General features: G+C 31.1%; 1 protein-coding gene across 1 annotated transcript; it reads left to right on the top strand.

Annotated features, from left to right (window-relative positions):
* Window positions 1-1,704: 1,704 nt before the first annotated feature.
* Window positions 1,705-2,548, top strand: LOC145278097 (eukaryotic translation initiation factor 5A-1-like). Its single transcript, XM_080130361.1, has one exon. It carries the CDS (start codon window positions 1,870-1,872, stop codon window positions 2,335-2,337), a length of 468 nt encoding a protein of 155 aa, XP_079986487.1. The 5' UTR covers window positions 1,705-1,869; the 3' UTR covers window positions 2,338-2,548.
* Window positions 2,549-15,404: the final 12,856 nt, after the last annotated feature.

Genomic DNA, 15,404 nt, shown 5'->3' with positions numbered 1-15,404 from the left:
TTCATAAAAGTAGTGTTTGATTGGCAGAAATCAGAAGCTCACAGTATACATGCTGGAGTCCCTCAGGGGTCCATCTTGGGCCCAACTCTCTTCCTGATCTACATTAATGACTTTCCAAATCATATCCTTACATCATTCGTAGACATTTATGCTGATGACACTATTATCTATGGTAGCACATCAAAGACCGTAAATGACCAAGTTCTCTCTGATTCTCTCTCCTCTGATCTTGAACATGTGGTACAATGTGGAAAGAGGTGGCTGGTTACTTTTAATCCATCTAACACCAAACTTCTATCTTTACATCATCAACGCTCTGATCTCCATCTGGCATCAATTGAAATGAATTGGGGAGGCTTTATGTTTTGACAAGTTTGTGGGCTTGACCTTTACTCCTGATCTTAAATGGAACACATACATCAAATCTGTTGCCAAGATTGCTGGAAAAATGATGGGATCCTTCTATCGATCCAGTAGATATCTGATGCAATTCTCTATCTATATAAGAGCCAGGTATGTCCAAGGATGGAGTACTGTTGCCACATCTGGGCAGGAGCTGCTAGGAAAGACTTATATTGCCTTGAGAGAGTTCAAAATAGATTTCGTAGCTTAGTGGGAGATGCCTTTTTCTCTTCCCTGCAACCTCTTTCCCACAGAAGAGATGTTGTGAGCCTGTCTCTTCTTTATTTTTATTTTCATGGCAAGTGCTCGCCTGTGCTCCAATCTATGGCCCCCCCCTCGCCAAACTTTCACGAGAAGCACTCGTCTAGCTGAAAACACTATCAATAATTTCCCTCCACTCATTATCTGTGCCTAAATCTAAACGTAGATTCCATGAACAATGCTTCGTCTTTAGAACTGCACGCCTGTGGAACTATCTCTTGTTTGCCTACTTTTCAGCTGACTACAATATGCTTGTCTTCAAGTCTAATGTAAACAAGTTCTTGATGAACTGTTCCACTTAAGTTAACAAATTTACCGAATTTCCATTGCTAATGATTAGTATATTGCCCAATCGACTACTGTACACTCTGTAAACCTTATCCTCGAGTGGCCTCTGGGCCTTGATAAGTGGTGAAAAAAAAATCACGTATTTAAATAAAGTGCTACTTGAAACTCTTCTACAGAAGAGGATCAAAATCTTAGCTTATGGTCTTAATACCCTAGTCGGGTAACCATTGACCTTGATTTATGATAGACTTATGATGGACTAAAATTAAATTATATGTTTATGGTGGATTTTTCATTCAGGCAAAATCAACGCTTTTCTCACAGTCAACCTGTTCCACGTTTCGTTTTTTTTTTTTTTCTTCAGTTCGATTTTGTAATGAACGCGAATTTTAAATAAATAATTCACTAAAAACATTGGACTTTTTATATATTTAAATGTTTTGTGATCAAAGATCTCACTAAATACTTAAACGGTAAATACAAATATTTGTTTTCAAATAATAAACTAAACGTCTGAAGAGCGACTATTTCATTGTTATCTCCCGTTGTATAGATCTTTATTAGAAACGACTTCCGGTTTATGAATTTTTAGAAAATTAACGTTTTACTTTTGTTTTAGTTTAAAATATATATTTACTAGAAAATATCAATTGAATAATTTAGGAAAATAAATTATTTGTTACTATATTTTAAATTTTATTCTTAAGTATCGACTTTTAAATGTTTCTTATTTATGTAACCATGAGTTATGTCCCTTGCTGTCACTCTTTAGTGACTTTCGGAATTTATGAAGGGAGGTAAATCGCCTGTGATTCGGTCATTTGTATCCGACCGCCGACGTAGGAAGTTTTACTCCTGAGTCATCTCTACAGAGAACCGTTTAAAGATAAACAAAAAGACTTCACAACCAAATTAATAATGGCTAGTGAAGAAAATTTTGATACTGGCGATGCCGGAGCATCACAAACTTACCCGCAACAATGTTCCAGCTTGCGTAAAAACGGTTACGTGCTGATGAAAGGGAGGCCATGCAAGATCGTTGATATGTCCACGTCGAAGACCGGAAAACATGGACACGCCAAGGTTCATCTCGTCGGAATAGATCTTTTCAATGGAAAAAAATATGAAGATATCTGTCCTTCTACCCATAATATGGAAGTTCCCAACGTGAAACGAAAGGATTATACCTTACTTGATGTCTCTGACGATCGTATCTTGGAACTCATGGACGACGACGGTAATCTGAAATCAGACTTAAATCTGCCTGTTAACGATATGGGTAAAGAAATAAAAGATAAATTTGATGAAGGGCTTATGCTTGTCCTCACTGTGATGTCTACTATGAGTGACGAGCAGGTAATAGGTTATAAAGTTGACAATAAATAAATGCGATGAAGAAAAAAAAAAAATGCCAGGAGAAATATCAGTGCTGATGAGGTTTATCTTGGGGCCTGAAAAAAAAATCATGGGTCACTTCATTTAAAAAAAAATTAACGCTTGAGTTAAAAACAATCTTAAAAACAAAGCAAAAAAAAAAACAAAAAAAAACGAACAGATTCTTGAAGGAAAAAAGCAAAAAAAAAAAAAAAGGACAAAACTAATCTTATTTTCCAGTCATCTAATAAAATAGTACAAGCTGGTTGGACTATTAGCGGATCTTTTCTCTAAAAAAAAAATCAAGCTATTAAAACAAAAAGGATTTGAGGAGACTGGGTACCAAACGAAACTTGGAAAAAGATTTTTTTTCCACAGACTTAAAAGTCAGATTAAACTGTTTTTATTTGATAGTAATTAATCTAATTTTTTCTGACCACACCTTAAGTTTGTAGTTTCGAATACCCTGTGTTTTTTTTTCTCTTCTAAAAAAAAAAAAAAATACTTTACACATTACTAAAAAAAATATTAGATACTATTCGAAGTAACATCCGTAGTTTTCTTCCTACTTTTACAAAAGTATTTTTTTATTAAAACTTTCTAGCGATTAAATATTTTAAAATATTTAAGTTAAAAATCCTAATTAAAGTCATAAAATTATGCAAATATCTTTAAATTTAAAGTCTAATATTAAGGAATTAAAATAAAGCACATGTTTTTATATTGAAAAAAAATGTAAATTAAAAAATTGAGTTTTTCTGCTTTAAAACTTGCATGCTTTAAGAAAAACTTAATTTTGTCCTTTTTTTCCCCCAACTTTTCTTTTAAATAAGTGATTTGTATTAAAGGGCCAACAAAAAATAAAACTATAAAATTTCGTATCTTTTCTATTTTTATTACCTCAAGTTTTGAATTTTTTTATTTTTTATTTAAATAAGCGAATATTTTATTTAATCAGTTTTTTGTTATAAATGTACTTTTTCTCAAATTCGTGCCTTTTCAATTCAGTAAATGCTTTGATTTTAAATTCCATGCAATCAACACTTTAAAATATCCATGTTATAAATTCTTTACTTACAAAATTATCTTTCAGTCGTGAGAAATATTTCGTTATAAAATATACTTTTTTTTTTTCTTTTATATGAAATTGCTATTTCAGACTGTCATATTTCGTAAAATGAGACCAATTCAAATATTGGTTTCATAAACCTCGTGGTTCTTAAATTGTATACCATTTTTTTTTTCGTTTCTATATATATATATATATATATATATATTTTTTTTTTTAACTGAAAACGAATGTTTTAAGTATTTAATTTTAGAAACTAATCTTAGTCTTGAAGCTAATTTCTGCATATTTTTTTTCTATATTACCATATGCCGATTTTTTTTTTTTTTTTTTTTAGACTTCGTTTAATATCTTGAATCTATCCACCCTTTAATAGCTAATAAGTATACATTTATAAAACTAAAATAGACAATTTCAGTTCGTAAATCTGATACTGCTGCTCCCCCTCCATTTTTTACCTTGCCCCACATGGTCGACCGAAAAAAGGTTTTCACGTTTCTTTCATATACATAAAGTGTAATTTGTTTTTCAAATTAACTTTTAAAAAAATTTAATTTTCAGACATTTAAAAACATGCCAATTTATTTATTCATTTAAAAAAAATTTCGGGTTACCCAAAATTTCAAATTCGGATTAAATATACTAAGTCCGCATTCGAAACTTAATTTTGAACCAACATTATTTCCAGTATTTAACAAAAAATGATGCTGAGATTAAAATAGCACTTATAAATTCTTTAAACTTTATTTTTTAAACTTTAGTTAAAAAAAGAAATCCTTTGAATTTGACCTATTTTTCCTCTTCTCTCTCGACACGTCGTTCTTTCATTTCGTCACCTTTTTATTAATACGAATGAAAAAGGACAATTATAACTTATAATTCGCCACAAATATTAAATCGTTTATTTCATATTTTAAGCCATAATACGGATTTCTTGCCGGTATTTTTTGTCTTAGTTGGTTATGCACCCCCGTCCCTCAGTTTTACTCAAAACTCGCAGTAGTTGCATACTACAATCGCAGACATACTTGCAAACAGTTGTTAAAAAAAATTATTATCCACATATTTTTTATGCAAAGTTTAAAAAAATCTTTTTTCATTTGCCAATTTTCATTAGAATAAGTTTTTTTTTTGTTTTTTGCCACGACTTGAGAATAAAAGGAATCTAAATTTAACGGAAACTCCCGGTGGTAAGCGGAAATGACCGAATACTAGCGGAAATAGCCGAATGCTGACGGAAATCCAGCATGCTACTTTCCGTTGAACAAATCTTTCTAAACTTAAAGTATTTAAACTTTTAAACTAATTTTGCGGAATATTGGATTTTCAAACGCATTTCAGGTGAAAACATTAACATAGGCCTGATGCCGAAATCATAAATTACGAATATGGTAGAAAAAAAAACAAGTAAAAATAAAATTTACCCACTGTTTTAAGGTATGTGAGTTCTCAATCCAGATGAACTGCAATCTATATCATTTTGACGAAACTTATCTCCCTTGCTTTCGATTAAAATCCGCTATTTCCAAAATACAAAATACCGTTTTTTGTGGATTTTTTTTAATGGAAAATATATCCAACATATTTACTGGATCAGTTTCATAAGTCTTCGGAATTTTTAATTTCGACGTGACCCGTAAGTACGTAATGTTTTCAACTGAAATGCGTTTATTTCAAAATCCATAAGCAAGTGATTTTTCTCAACACCTTAAATTCATTTGTAATTATGTGAAATACTGTTAATCCACTTTTAAGGCTGCTTTATCTCTTAAAAGAACTTGTCATTGTGGGCCTGTATGAGTGCTAGCTCTAAAAATGCGTGTTTTCTACATTAGACTTGCTTGCTAATCATTAGAAAATTTTTTAATGATTTTAAAGGAGGTTCACTTTCCCGTTCTACTTCATGGCTACCTGATTTAATGTCCATTTCTTTACGGACATGTCATGTGATTTAATCACGTTATAATCTAATCTGATACTTAACGATAATCTATAATCGTCGAAAAAAGTGAAAAACATCCATTTTAGGGGGTGGACATTCGTACAGGTTAGCCGATTCATTTTTTCTTAATGAAAAACAAGACTTGGTAAATTTTCAGATTAGATCCACCTCCACAATTTTTAAATGACAACTTTTATGGGTTTTCGACTATGCTGAATACGAAAATGGCATTGAAATTTTGCAGAAATAAGTAGTTATCGAGATATAAAAAGTTGTATTATGCATTCTATTCTTTGGCGGCCATCTTTACGCGTGTGCTGTGTCAGTTATCTATATGAGTAGATTTGTTTATGGCGCACGCGCGTAAATATGGCCGCCAAAGAATAGAATGCATAATAAAACTTTTTATATCTCGATAACTACTTATTTCTGCAAAATTTTAATGCAATTTTCGTATGCAGCATAGTCGAAACCCAAAACTTGTCATTTAAAATTGTGGAGGTGGACCTAATCTGAAAATTTAGGTATTATACAAACACCGTGACAGCGAATTAGTAAAATCTTTTACGTAGTATTGTTACGTTTCGGTGTGCTGAACACGAATCTGCAAACTGGGTTAGGGTACATTTTTTTCTACTAATTCGCTGTCACGGTATTTGTATAAATTTACCCAAGTCTTAACGATTTTGGATATTAAATTCCAACACGTGGCAGTTGTTTCGAATTTCAAGTTTGTGTACAAATTTTAAAATTAACTCTTAAAGATGATCCAAGTTTTATGGTGCTTTTAAACAAAAAAAACAAAAAAAAAAAACAAATTTTAAAGTTATAAAAATCATCCGAAGTCGATAGAATAAAAATCTGTGCTAATACACTTACTGATCCCGCGCTATTTTTTAAAATCGTATTTCCAAGTTTAATTAAAGTTTTTATTCAATTATAAGGTTAAAGTACAGAATAGGTACAAAACACCCTCCCCATGGCTTTTTAAATATTTCAGCACGGATAGTGTATGAGTACCGAAATGTTACCAAAGGCAAGCTAAGTTTTTTTTTTTTTTTTTTTTTTTTAAGTGAAACGTGAGTAGTAGTACTGATCGCATATTATCATCGTTATAATAACGAAGACAAAGATGGCGCGATAGTTCTTGCTTTTTGGAGTCAGAAAATAAAAATAACATAAACCCACTCAATAAGTATCGCTGTGACATTTATTGGTTGTATTTCTATTTGGATTTTATTTTCGACTTTTTGAGCCATTCTCGGTACTACTCCAAAGGTGAGAACTTAACGGCACCATCTTTGTTTTCGTCTGAACTCATGCGCTCAACACTACTTGCGTTCGTTTCGCTCTTAAAACATGCTTTAGCTTCCAAGAACCGCTCCCTTAGCAGACATGCGCAGAACTAAGGTTTTCAATCTATTTAGCCATTAAATTACGTCAAATTGTAATCAACAGCTAACTTATATCGGACTTTAATTTTTGTCGTGCGTGCGCTATTTTATTTCATTTCAGAACTACATTTCTTTGACTTTTTTTAGTTAAATTTTATTTATACTTTTTTATGCTTGTTTTTAATTTACTTAATTTTAATTTTTTTTTTTTTTTCATTCTAAGTTTGTTTTTAGTACGTGAAACAATTTGGAATTTAAAATCAATTTGGCCTTTTATTTTATTTTTTTTTGCCTGAAAGTTTTTCATGGCTAAATAAACCACTGAAAACCTGCGCATATGTCTAAGGGAGCGGTTCTTGGAAAGCAAACGTTTGCGCAGGGTCCATGCTCCTCAAGTACCCACGCTTTAAAGTAAGTTAAACGACAAAAACTCTTCTATCCATGTAAATAGAGTAACATATCTTGCCTTTTGGTAACGTAATTTATTTCTTGACTACTTTGTCTTCTGTTGTGCACTAGCGTACCACAATTTTTCCACTGTTTTTGTGGAATTAGTTGGAAATAGAGAACGAATAGGGGTTTGTATTACTGTACACATTGATTCGAAAACGTTGTCAAAACAAATATATAACAAATGTTATCAAAGGCAAGATAAGTTACTTTTCTACCAAACTGGATATATTTTTCGTGTTTTTATTCAATGTAACATGTTTATTCAGCTCGAAAAGCATAGTGTTTACCGATGTATTGGAAAATTCAAAATGGCGCCCGACACTCTCTTTAACACGCTTAAGTTCAGGAAAAGATGTTATAAATAATAAACTAGACAAAATACTGTTAGAAATTCGCTCATGTTACCGTGACATAAGTTGACATATATTCTGTGTTTTTTTAATAGTATTTTATCTAGTTTATTATTTATAACACCTTTTCCCAAACTTGCCATATTAAAGAGTGTCGAGCGCCATTTTTAATTTTCCAATACATCGGTAAACACCATGTTTTTCGAGCTGAATAAACATGTTACATTGAATAAAAACACAAAATATATCCAGTTTGGTAGAAAAGTAACTTATCTTGCCTTTGATAATATTTATTTGTTATATATTTGTTTTTTTGACAACTTTTTCGAATCTCTGTACAAGTAATACAAACCCACGAATAGATTTCAGCAGCAGCAGCACTTTCCATAAACTGCAAAAGTCAACGATTGTTACCAAAGGCAGCAAGTTACTTTTCTACCTACCTGGATCGCTTTTAATGTATCAATATTTGAAAACCCTTTTATTTAGATTTAATTTTTAGGATGTCTAAAATGTTCATAAGCATGCAACATTATCAAAGCTATAACTTTCTCTTCCTATCTACCTGGATAAGTTGGTTTCACCAAGTGCTAGGTTTAAAATTCTAGTTAAAATATTGATTACGTTACATTTTCGCGCGATTGATGACAATTGTATGTTTTTCTACCAGTATATTTAATTTTCGATTTTTGAGCTATTTAGATCTCATGCAACCGTTTTTCATTTCTAATTGAACATTGTTTTAAACCCAAAATAGGTTTGCCAAACGATTGTGTAAAATGGACCGCATTTTTCCGTGACGTCAGATATTAACTATACAGACTATGGAAAAGCAGAAGCGACTTAATGATTTTTAAAAACCTTTTGTTTATCTTCAAACTGCAATTAACAATTAATCTTTGTTATAATTTTTAAGGTTTTTAAGATTTACAGTTTAATTAATATTATAAACATTTGTATATTAAATGAAATACGGTTTTACTGAATGTGCATTTGGTTACCTACGGGGTTCCATATTTTGTTCGGTAAAGACATACAAAAAATAAGGGGGGGGCTACAAAATGTCTAATATTTGTGCAATATTTTCAAATTGGTTTTAATCTGACGATAAACTAGCTAACAAGTCATGTTAAAACTTTAAAAAAAAATTAAACAAATCTGTAACGGAACATTGTGAAATAATGGAATTTTAATCGTTTTAATATTTTTAAAATTTTAGAAAGTTTCTTTTTCTTGGAAATTTAACTGATTATAGTATATTAATGCGAAAAAACGCTGTTAAAAAACATTAAATTTATGCAATTTTTTTAATTGCAATTTCAAGGTAATTTTTTGTTCAATGTGTATTTAAATTTTAAAAATGTTTTACTTATTTGAACTCTTGTTTCATAAAAAGAAATGTCGATAGATTTAAATATATTTTGTTCAAATTTCGAAAAAAAAAATATGGGGGCCACGCACTAAAAAAATTTTCCCTTGTTTATTTTACGGAAACTGCATTTTATGTAATTTCATTCTAAAATGGATAAGTATCGAAAATTTCACAAATCTGACCCTTAGTTGATTTTTGCTAGATTTATTAAACACGTATGTTTTCACGTTCGGAATACCTACTACACAGGAACGTTATTTTAAAGCGCTGATTATGTAAACACTATTTGTCTCGCAATTTCATTTTCGTACGATGAAAAAAAATTTTTAATTACTAGTTTATTTTTCCCTTTTTTTAAATCGTAAAAAAGTTATAATGTAGGCACCGCCAAAACTGGGGGGGGGGGGGCAGGTCAGTACTTTTTGACGGACCGTCTTTTTAAAAATCTACCAAAAAGCAGGTAATTATCCGATCAATACGAAATTTTCAGCGATTATTAGGAGAAGAATGAACTTTATAACAGTGTACTTATTTTTCATAAACGATATTTATATATATATATTTTTTTGCTTACAAAACCCCCCCTTGTTTTGAAGTGGGAACAAATATGCTTAAAATAATCATCTGAAACTGAACAAAACATATTGTGTTGTTGTAAGGGACAGAATTATAGATTAAAAAAAAAAAAAAAAAATTGTTTGCATACCTTATTTTGACGTCTGAATATCAGAACTTCGATTGTGTTTAATTATCCCGCTTTTGAGTTTTGAAGTGTGAAATTCGGTGAATATGTTAAGTAAAATAATTAATTTAAGTTAAGCAAAACAAAAAAAAAAATTTTTTTTATATTTATACGAAAAAAGCCATTTTAAAATTTTTGATAAATAAATTAACAATTTTTTTTTAGCGAGCCGAATAATGCATGACCATTATTAAACAGAGCATGCTTTGAATAATCGATACAAAAAAAGAAAATTCGATAAATATTGTGCCCTTTGTGTTAAAAATAGCATCATTTTTTTCGATCTCGTTTGAAAACGTTTGCCGCCTTTCGACTACGGTGGACCAAACGCGCTGAAATAATTTTTTTTTATTCTGCTTTAAATTGCCCCCTCCCCCCATTTTGGGGAGCCTGGCCCCCACACACATACACATTAAAAACCAAACTCATACAAATGGTCACCCATCTGGTACTGGCCAGCCTCAGCTTAATAATACATTGAAATTTTCGTCACTGAAAAATAAGTTTTTTTGGCCTGTTTAGTCTTCCATAGTTTTCGTCTCATCGAAAGAAAACGTAAACAGAGTCGATCTGAACTCTTCGGCGACGCGAAATATCTGGTTACATATATGAATAAGTGGAATTATTTGAAATTCAGGTACTTATATTATAATATTTTTGCATATTCTCTTAGAAAATCATCCTAAATCTTAGTTAGACAATAAATGAATAAATAAATTATTTCAAAAACCCTTTTTTTTTTAATATTTAAGTACGTTTTTTGTGCAAGACAAAAAATAACAATTGTTAACTTTTTGGGAAAATTTAACATTTAAAATTGAATTAAAAATAGTAGAAAAAGTTTGACATTATTCTGTTTTCTATATGATAAAATTCAGGGTTTTATCTTTCTGGAAAAAAAAAAGTTACTCAGAAATAATGGATTTTAATAAATGTAATTTAGTTTTAAAAAACAACAACTTGATTTTGCGGCCATTTTTGGCGGTGCCTATTATAATGATAATAATAATTTATAATAAAGTTACATAGTTTTACATATGGGGGGGGGGCGGTGATTCTGTGGTGACTTTTGATAGTGCCTATAGGTTCTAGAACAAATTTATCCAGGTAGAAGACAAACTTGTATTTGCGTTGTTTTACCCCCTTTTCTGTTAAAATCTTTTTCCTTAAAACTGATCTCGCAAAATAATCTAAGTTAAAAAAAAAAATGTAAAAGGGTTTTTAAATACTTCAAAGCATAAAAATCATCGAGATATATAAAATAAATTTGAACGTTTGCTAAAATAGATAAAACATCAAAAAGGGTTTAAAAACTGCAACAAATTACCAAAGGCAAGATAAGTTACTCTTCCCTACCTGGATAAGTGTTTTTGTACTTTTTATTTAAAAAAATTAATCGTAGTGTAAGTTGGAACGATAAACAAAATGGTCAGTTGAGCCGGGAGCCCTGATAATAACTTAAAAATGGAAAATTAAAATCATTGGTATAACATTATTTTCGCATGATTGGTGACATATGATGCGTTTCTATAACTTAGTTTTCGACTCTTGAGTGATTATCGAGATTCGCAAGAGACCATTTGGTTTTTCGTTCCAACTCTATAGACTTTCCACTTTATTATTAAAATACGTTAAAACGGACACTTATCCAGTTAGGTAAAAGAGTAACTTGCCTTTGGTAACATTTATTTTTTGTTTGCTATTGTAATGAATGCCTATAATTTTCTGTTTGAACTTAAAGCATTATATAACGTCGACTCTTTATTTTCGTAGCAAGTGCTCGTCTTAGCTTCAATCCCCCCCCTTCTCGTCAAACTTTACCAAAAAGCACTCGTCCAGCTACAATCACTATCAACAATTTCCCCACCTGTTATCTGTACCTAAATCTAAATGGCAAATTCCATTAACATAGCTTCTTTCCTAGAACTGCCCACCTGTGGAATTGTTCTGCTAGTCTGCTTTCCAGCTAACTACAATATGGTAGTCTTCAAGTTCAATGTAAACAAGTTCTTGTTGAGTCGCCCCTTAAATCAAGTTCCACTAACGATTACTAATCTATTGTCTCAGTGACCACCTTGGAATCCTGATAAATTTGCATTTCAGGTGCGTAAATTAGTTAAAAAGCTGTCTTAAATAATTTGGATAGTATTTTTTTTAATGAAGTTTTTATGGTTTTATTGAACTAATTTATGCACATTTACCAAAATCCTATTAAGTGGAGCAATTGTTACTACACTTCATCTTTTCTTTCGGGGGGGAGGGAATCTTAGGTTGATCCCATTTTTAATTCAGATTACCCCTTTTATCGAAACTAGTTTTCCTGGATCTCGTGTCCAACTGTCCTCGTGGGGAGGCAAGTAAATATGGACCATTAATTGCTTTTCCATCAACTTTCATCCGGTCATCTTCAGATATTTAGCTCGATTCTATTTAGATTAAAAACAATAACCATTTCATGAGAAAAACGTATGGACCATACACATCCAAAATCTCCGTTTTTCTCAAAACTTTCAATTATCAATCCTAGAGAAACCCATTTGACGTCTTTTGGTTTAACTCTTTAGTTCACAAATTACTAAAGTCGAGTTTCAACAATTATTACACATGCTGTGATGTAAGTCCAAGGTTAAACCTAATTAAAAAAAAAAAAAAAAAAACATAGAATGATCTTTATGATGTACGTACTCATGGAGCGAGCTATATTAAAAAAAATCATGCAAATTTATTTATTTTTTTAAACTAAGAAAAACAAATTTTATAATCAAAATTACCCCGGTCGGCCGGGGTAATTTTGATCTCTTATTTCTGGAGAGGTTACAGGGAGGTAACAATAATGGATTTTAAAGATTGCAAACTGAGACACGGTACTTCAAAAAAAAAAAAAAAGAAATCACGTGATTTTTAGAATGACATCTTCGGAACCGCGGTGCGACATCAAAACATTTTTATTTAATTAGGTTGAACTCTGGACTTGTACCCACGCCGTTAATCAAACCAACGTGTTTAGATTCGAGAATATTCAAGTTACACACGAAAATTTTTATTTTTCAGTACGAAGAAAAACGCTGCAACTAGTTTTCCTTTCTATCAGGAATTTGTGATAATACGCGGTCGTTATAATTAAAGTACTTGGCCTAAAAAAAAAGCATAGTGTCTGGATTTCCCCCACATTAAAAACAAACCTTGTATCTAACTTTGCCCTCTTTTGCTTAATTGTTTTTTATTTTATTTTTTATTTATTTTTTTTTTTTACAGAAAATAAATGATAAAACCCCAAAGTGTAGTATCTGTTCTGATACTACACTTCACCTTTTCTGTCCTAGGTCAGTTGAGAAATCCTTCATGACTAAGACAATTTATTTTTTGTTCCTATTCGGAGTGCCCCTTTTTGGGAGTTGGATTTTTCCCCACATTAAAAATCGATCTTGTATCTAACTCTGCCCTCTTTAGAAGGCAAATAAATAGGAACCTGAGGGATCACTCTTATGACTTCAAAAATCCTTTGATCAACTCTGTCGGCACTCCTCCAGAAGGATAATCCCTGGGAGAATTACATAAAACCAAACCTTATTCGTGCATGTTGACGGACAAAGCACGAATGTTTTGATGTTTTCTTGAAATTTCTGATACGAGGTATAATTTAGGTATATAATTTAGAAATGTTCAGATTTTCAAAATCATTTTCAGTCTAGAAAAAAACTCGTCACTTCATATGTATTTTTTTTTTTTTTTCATCATACGAATTAAACCTCAAATATCTTTGTCCTAAATTTTATTTCCGATATCGATGCAGAATACGGACCGTGCTGAAACGATCTTATTTAGGAAACATTCTTAGTATGGGGAGAGCCTTTTGTAACTTCCGTATTTTCACCTAACAAGTTCAACCTAATTAAATAAACAAGATAGAATTTTGAAGTTAAATTCAAGTTTTATCTCCATCAAAATAGCACTGTACTGCAATACTGCATAAGTACCATTATTTTTATTTTTCCAGGACTTTAAATTTCTGAATTCCCCGTAATCTCCTGAGTTCATTTGTCTTCAGTCGACACTGGAATGGGTTTTTAAATTTTTTTTTTTAAGTAAAATTCGATTATTGTCCCCTTTGCTAGCTTCGTTTCAACTTGATGCTTTTTTTTTTTTTTTTTCTCCCAATTAGCGTTTCATTCACGTGCACGATGAAACCCAATGAATTGAAAAGTAAATTTGAAAATCATTTAAAAATAGACATGGCTACAAATAACTTGAAATATTTTTTTTTTCTGTACTTAAGCAGCGTAAGAACCGTGCTATCGTCAAAATCGCCCGGGCGGTTTACGGAAAAACACCGAAAGTTCTGTGATTACTCGTGCAAACGCTGGCAAATCTTTTCATAGAAAAGTATTTCTTTCTTTACAAAGTTGATTGAAAATGTTCAATTATTGTTGGACAATTTTTATGGAACTTTTAGAAAATTCGGGTTTGTATTACTGTACACATAGATTCGAAAAAGTTGTCAAAACACAAATACATAACAAATAAATGTTATCAAAGGCAAGATAAGTTACTTTTCTACAAAACTGGATATATTTTTGTGTTTTTATTCAATATAACATGTTTATTCAGCTCGAAAAACAGTGTTTACCGATGTATTGGAAAATTAAAAATGGCGCCCGATTCTCTCTTTAACACGGTAAGTTTGGGAAAAGGTGTTATAAATAAACAAAAAAATAAAAAAAACTAGATAAAATACTATTAGAAACCCACCGAATATGTCACCTATGTCACGGTAACATATTGAGCGAGTTTCTAACAGTATTTTGTCTAGCTTTTATTTATAACACCTTTTCCCAAACTTACCGTGTTAAAGAGAGAGTCGGGCGCCATTTTGAATTTTCCAATACATCGGTAAACACTATGCTTTTCGAGCTGAATAAACATGTTACATTGAATAAAAACACGAAAATTATATCAAGTTTGGTAGAAAAGTAACTTATCTTGCCTTTGATTACATTTGTTATTTATTTGTGTTTTGACAACTTTTTCGAATAAACCCGAAAATTCAAATCGAGAATAGGGTTTGTATTACTGTACACAGATTCGAAAAAGTTGTCAAAAAACAAATATATAACAAATAAATGTTATCAAAGCCAAAATAAGTTACTTTTCTCCCAAACTTGATATAATTTTCGTGTTTGTATTCAATGTAACATGTTTATTCAGCTCGAAAAACATGCGGTATTTACCGATGTATTGGAAAATTCAAAATGGCGGCCGACTCTCTCTTAAACACGGTAAGTTCGGGAAAAGTTGTTCTAAATAATAAACTAGACAAAATACTGTTAGAAATTAGCTCAATATATATTACCGTGACGTAGGTTGACATATATTCGGTGTTTTTTTGTTTTTTTTAATAGTATTTTGTCTAGTTTATTATTTATAACACCTTTTCTCGAACTTACCATATTTAAGAGTCGGACGCCATTTTGAATTGTCCAATACATTGGTAAACACTGCATTCTTTTTGAGCTGAATAAATATGTTACATTGAATAAAAACACAAAAAATATATCCAGTTTGGTAGAAAAGTAACTTATCTTGCCTTTGATAACATTTATTTGTTTTTTGACAACTTTTTTGAATCTGTGTACAGTAATACAAACCCCGAGAATATTATACATATATATATATACTATATTGTCCAATGTCTACTGTACACTCTTTAACCCTTATCCTTGAGTGGCCTCTTGGGCTTGATAAGTGGTGATGCCTATT

The sequence above is a fragment of the Euprymna scolopes genome, chromosome 6 (assembly GCF_053919585.1).
Source record: "Euprymna scolopes isolate OS-2025 chromosome 6, ASM5391958v1, whole genome shotgun sequence".
In the NCBI taxonomy this organism is placed as follows: Eukaryota; Metazoa; Mollusca; class Cephalopoda; order Sepiida; family Sepiolidae; genus Euprymna; species Euprymna scolopes.
The sequence above is the reverse complement of the archived record's forward strand: the minus strand, read 5'-3'. Positions and strand labels throughout refer to the sequence as shown.

Coding starts and splice junctions, on each gene's coding strand:
- LOC145278097 (XM_080130361.1), top strand. CDS start 1,870: ATGGCTAGTGAAGAAAATTTTGATACTGGCGATGCCGGAGCATCACAA.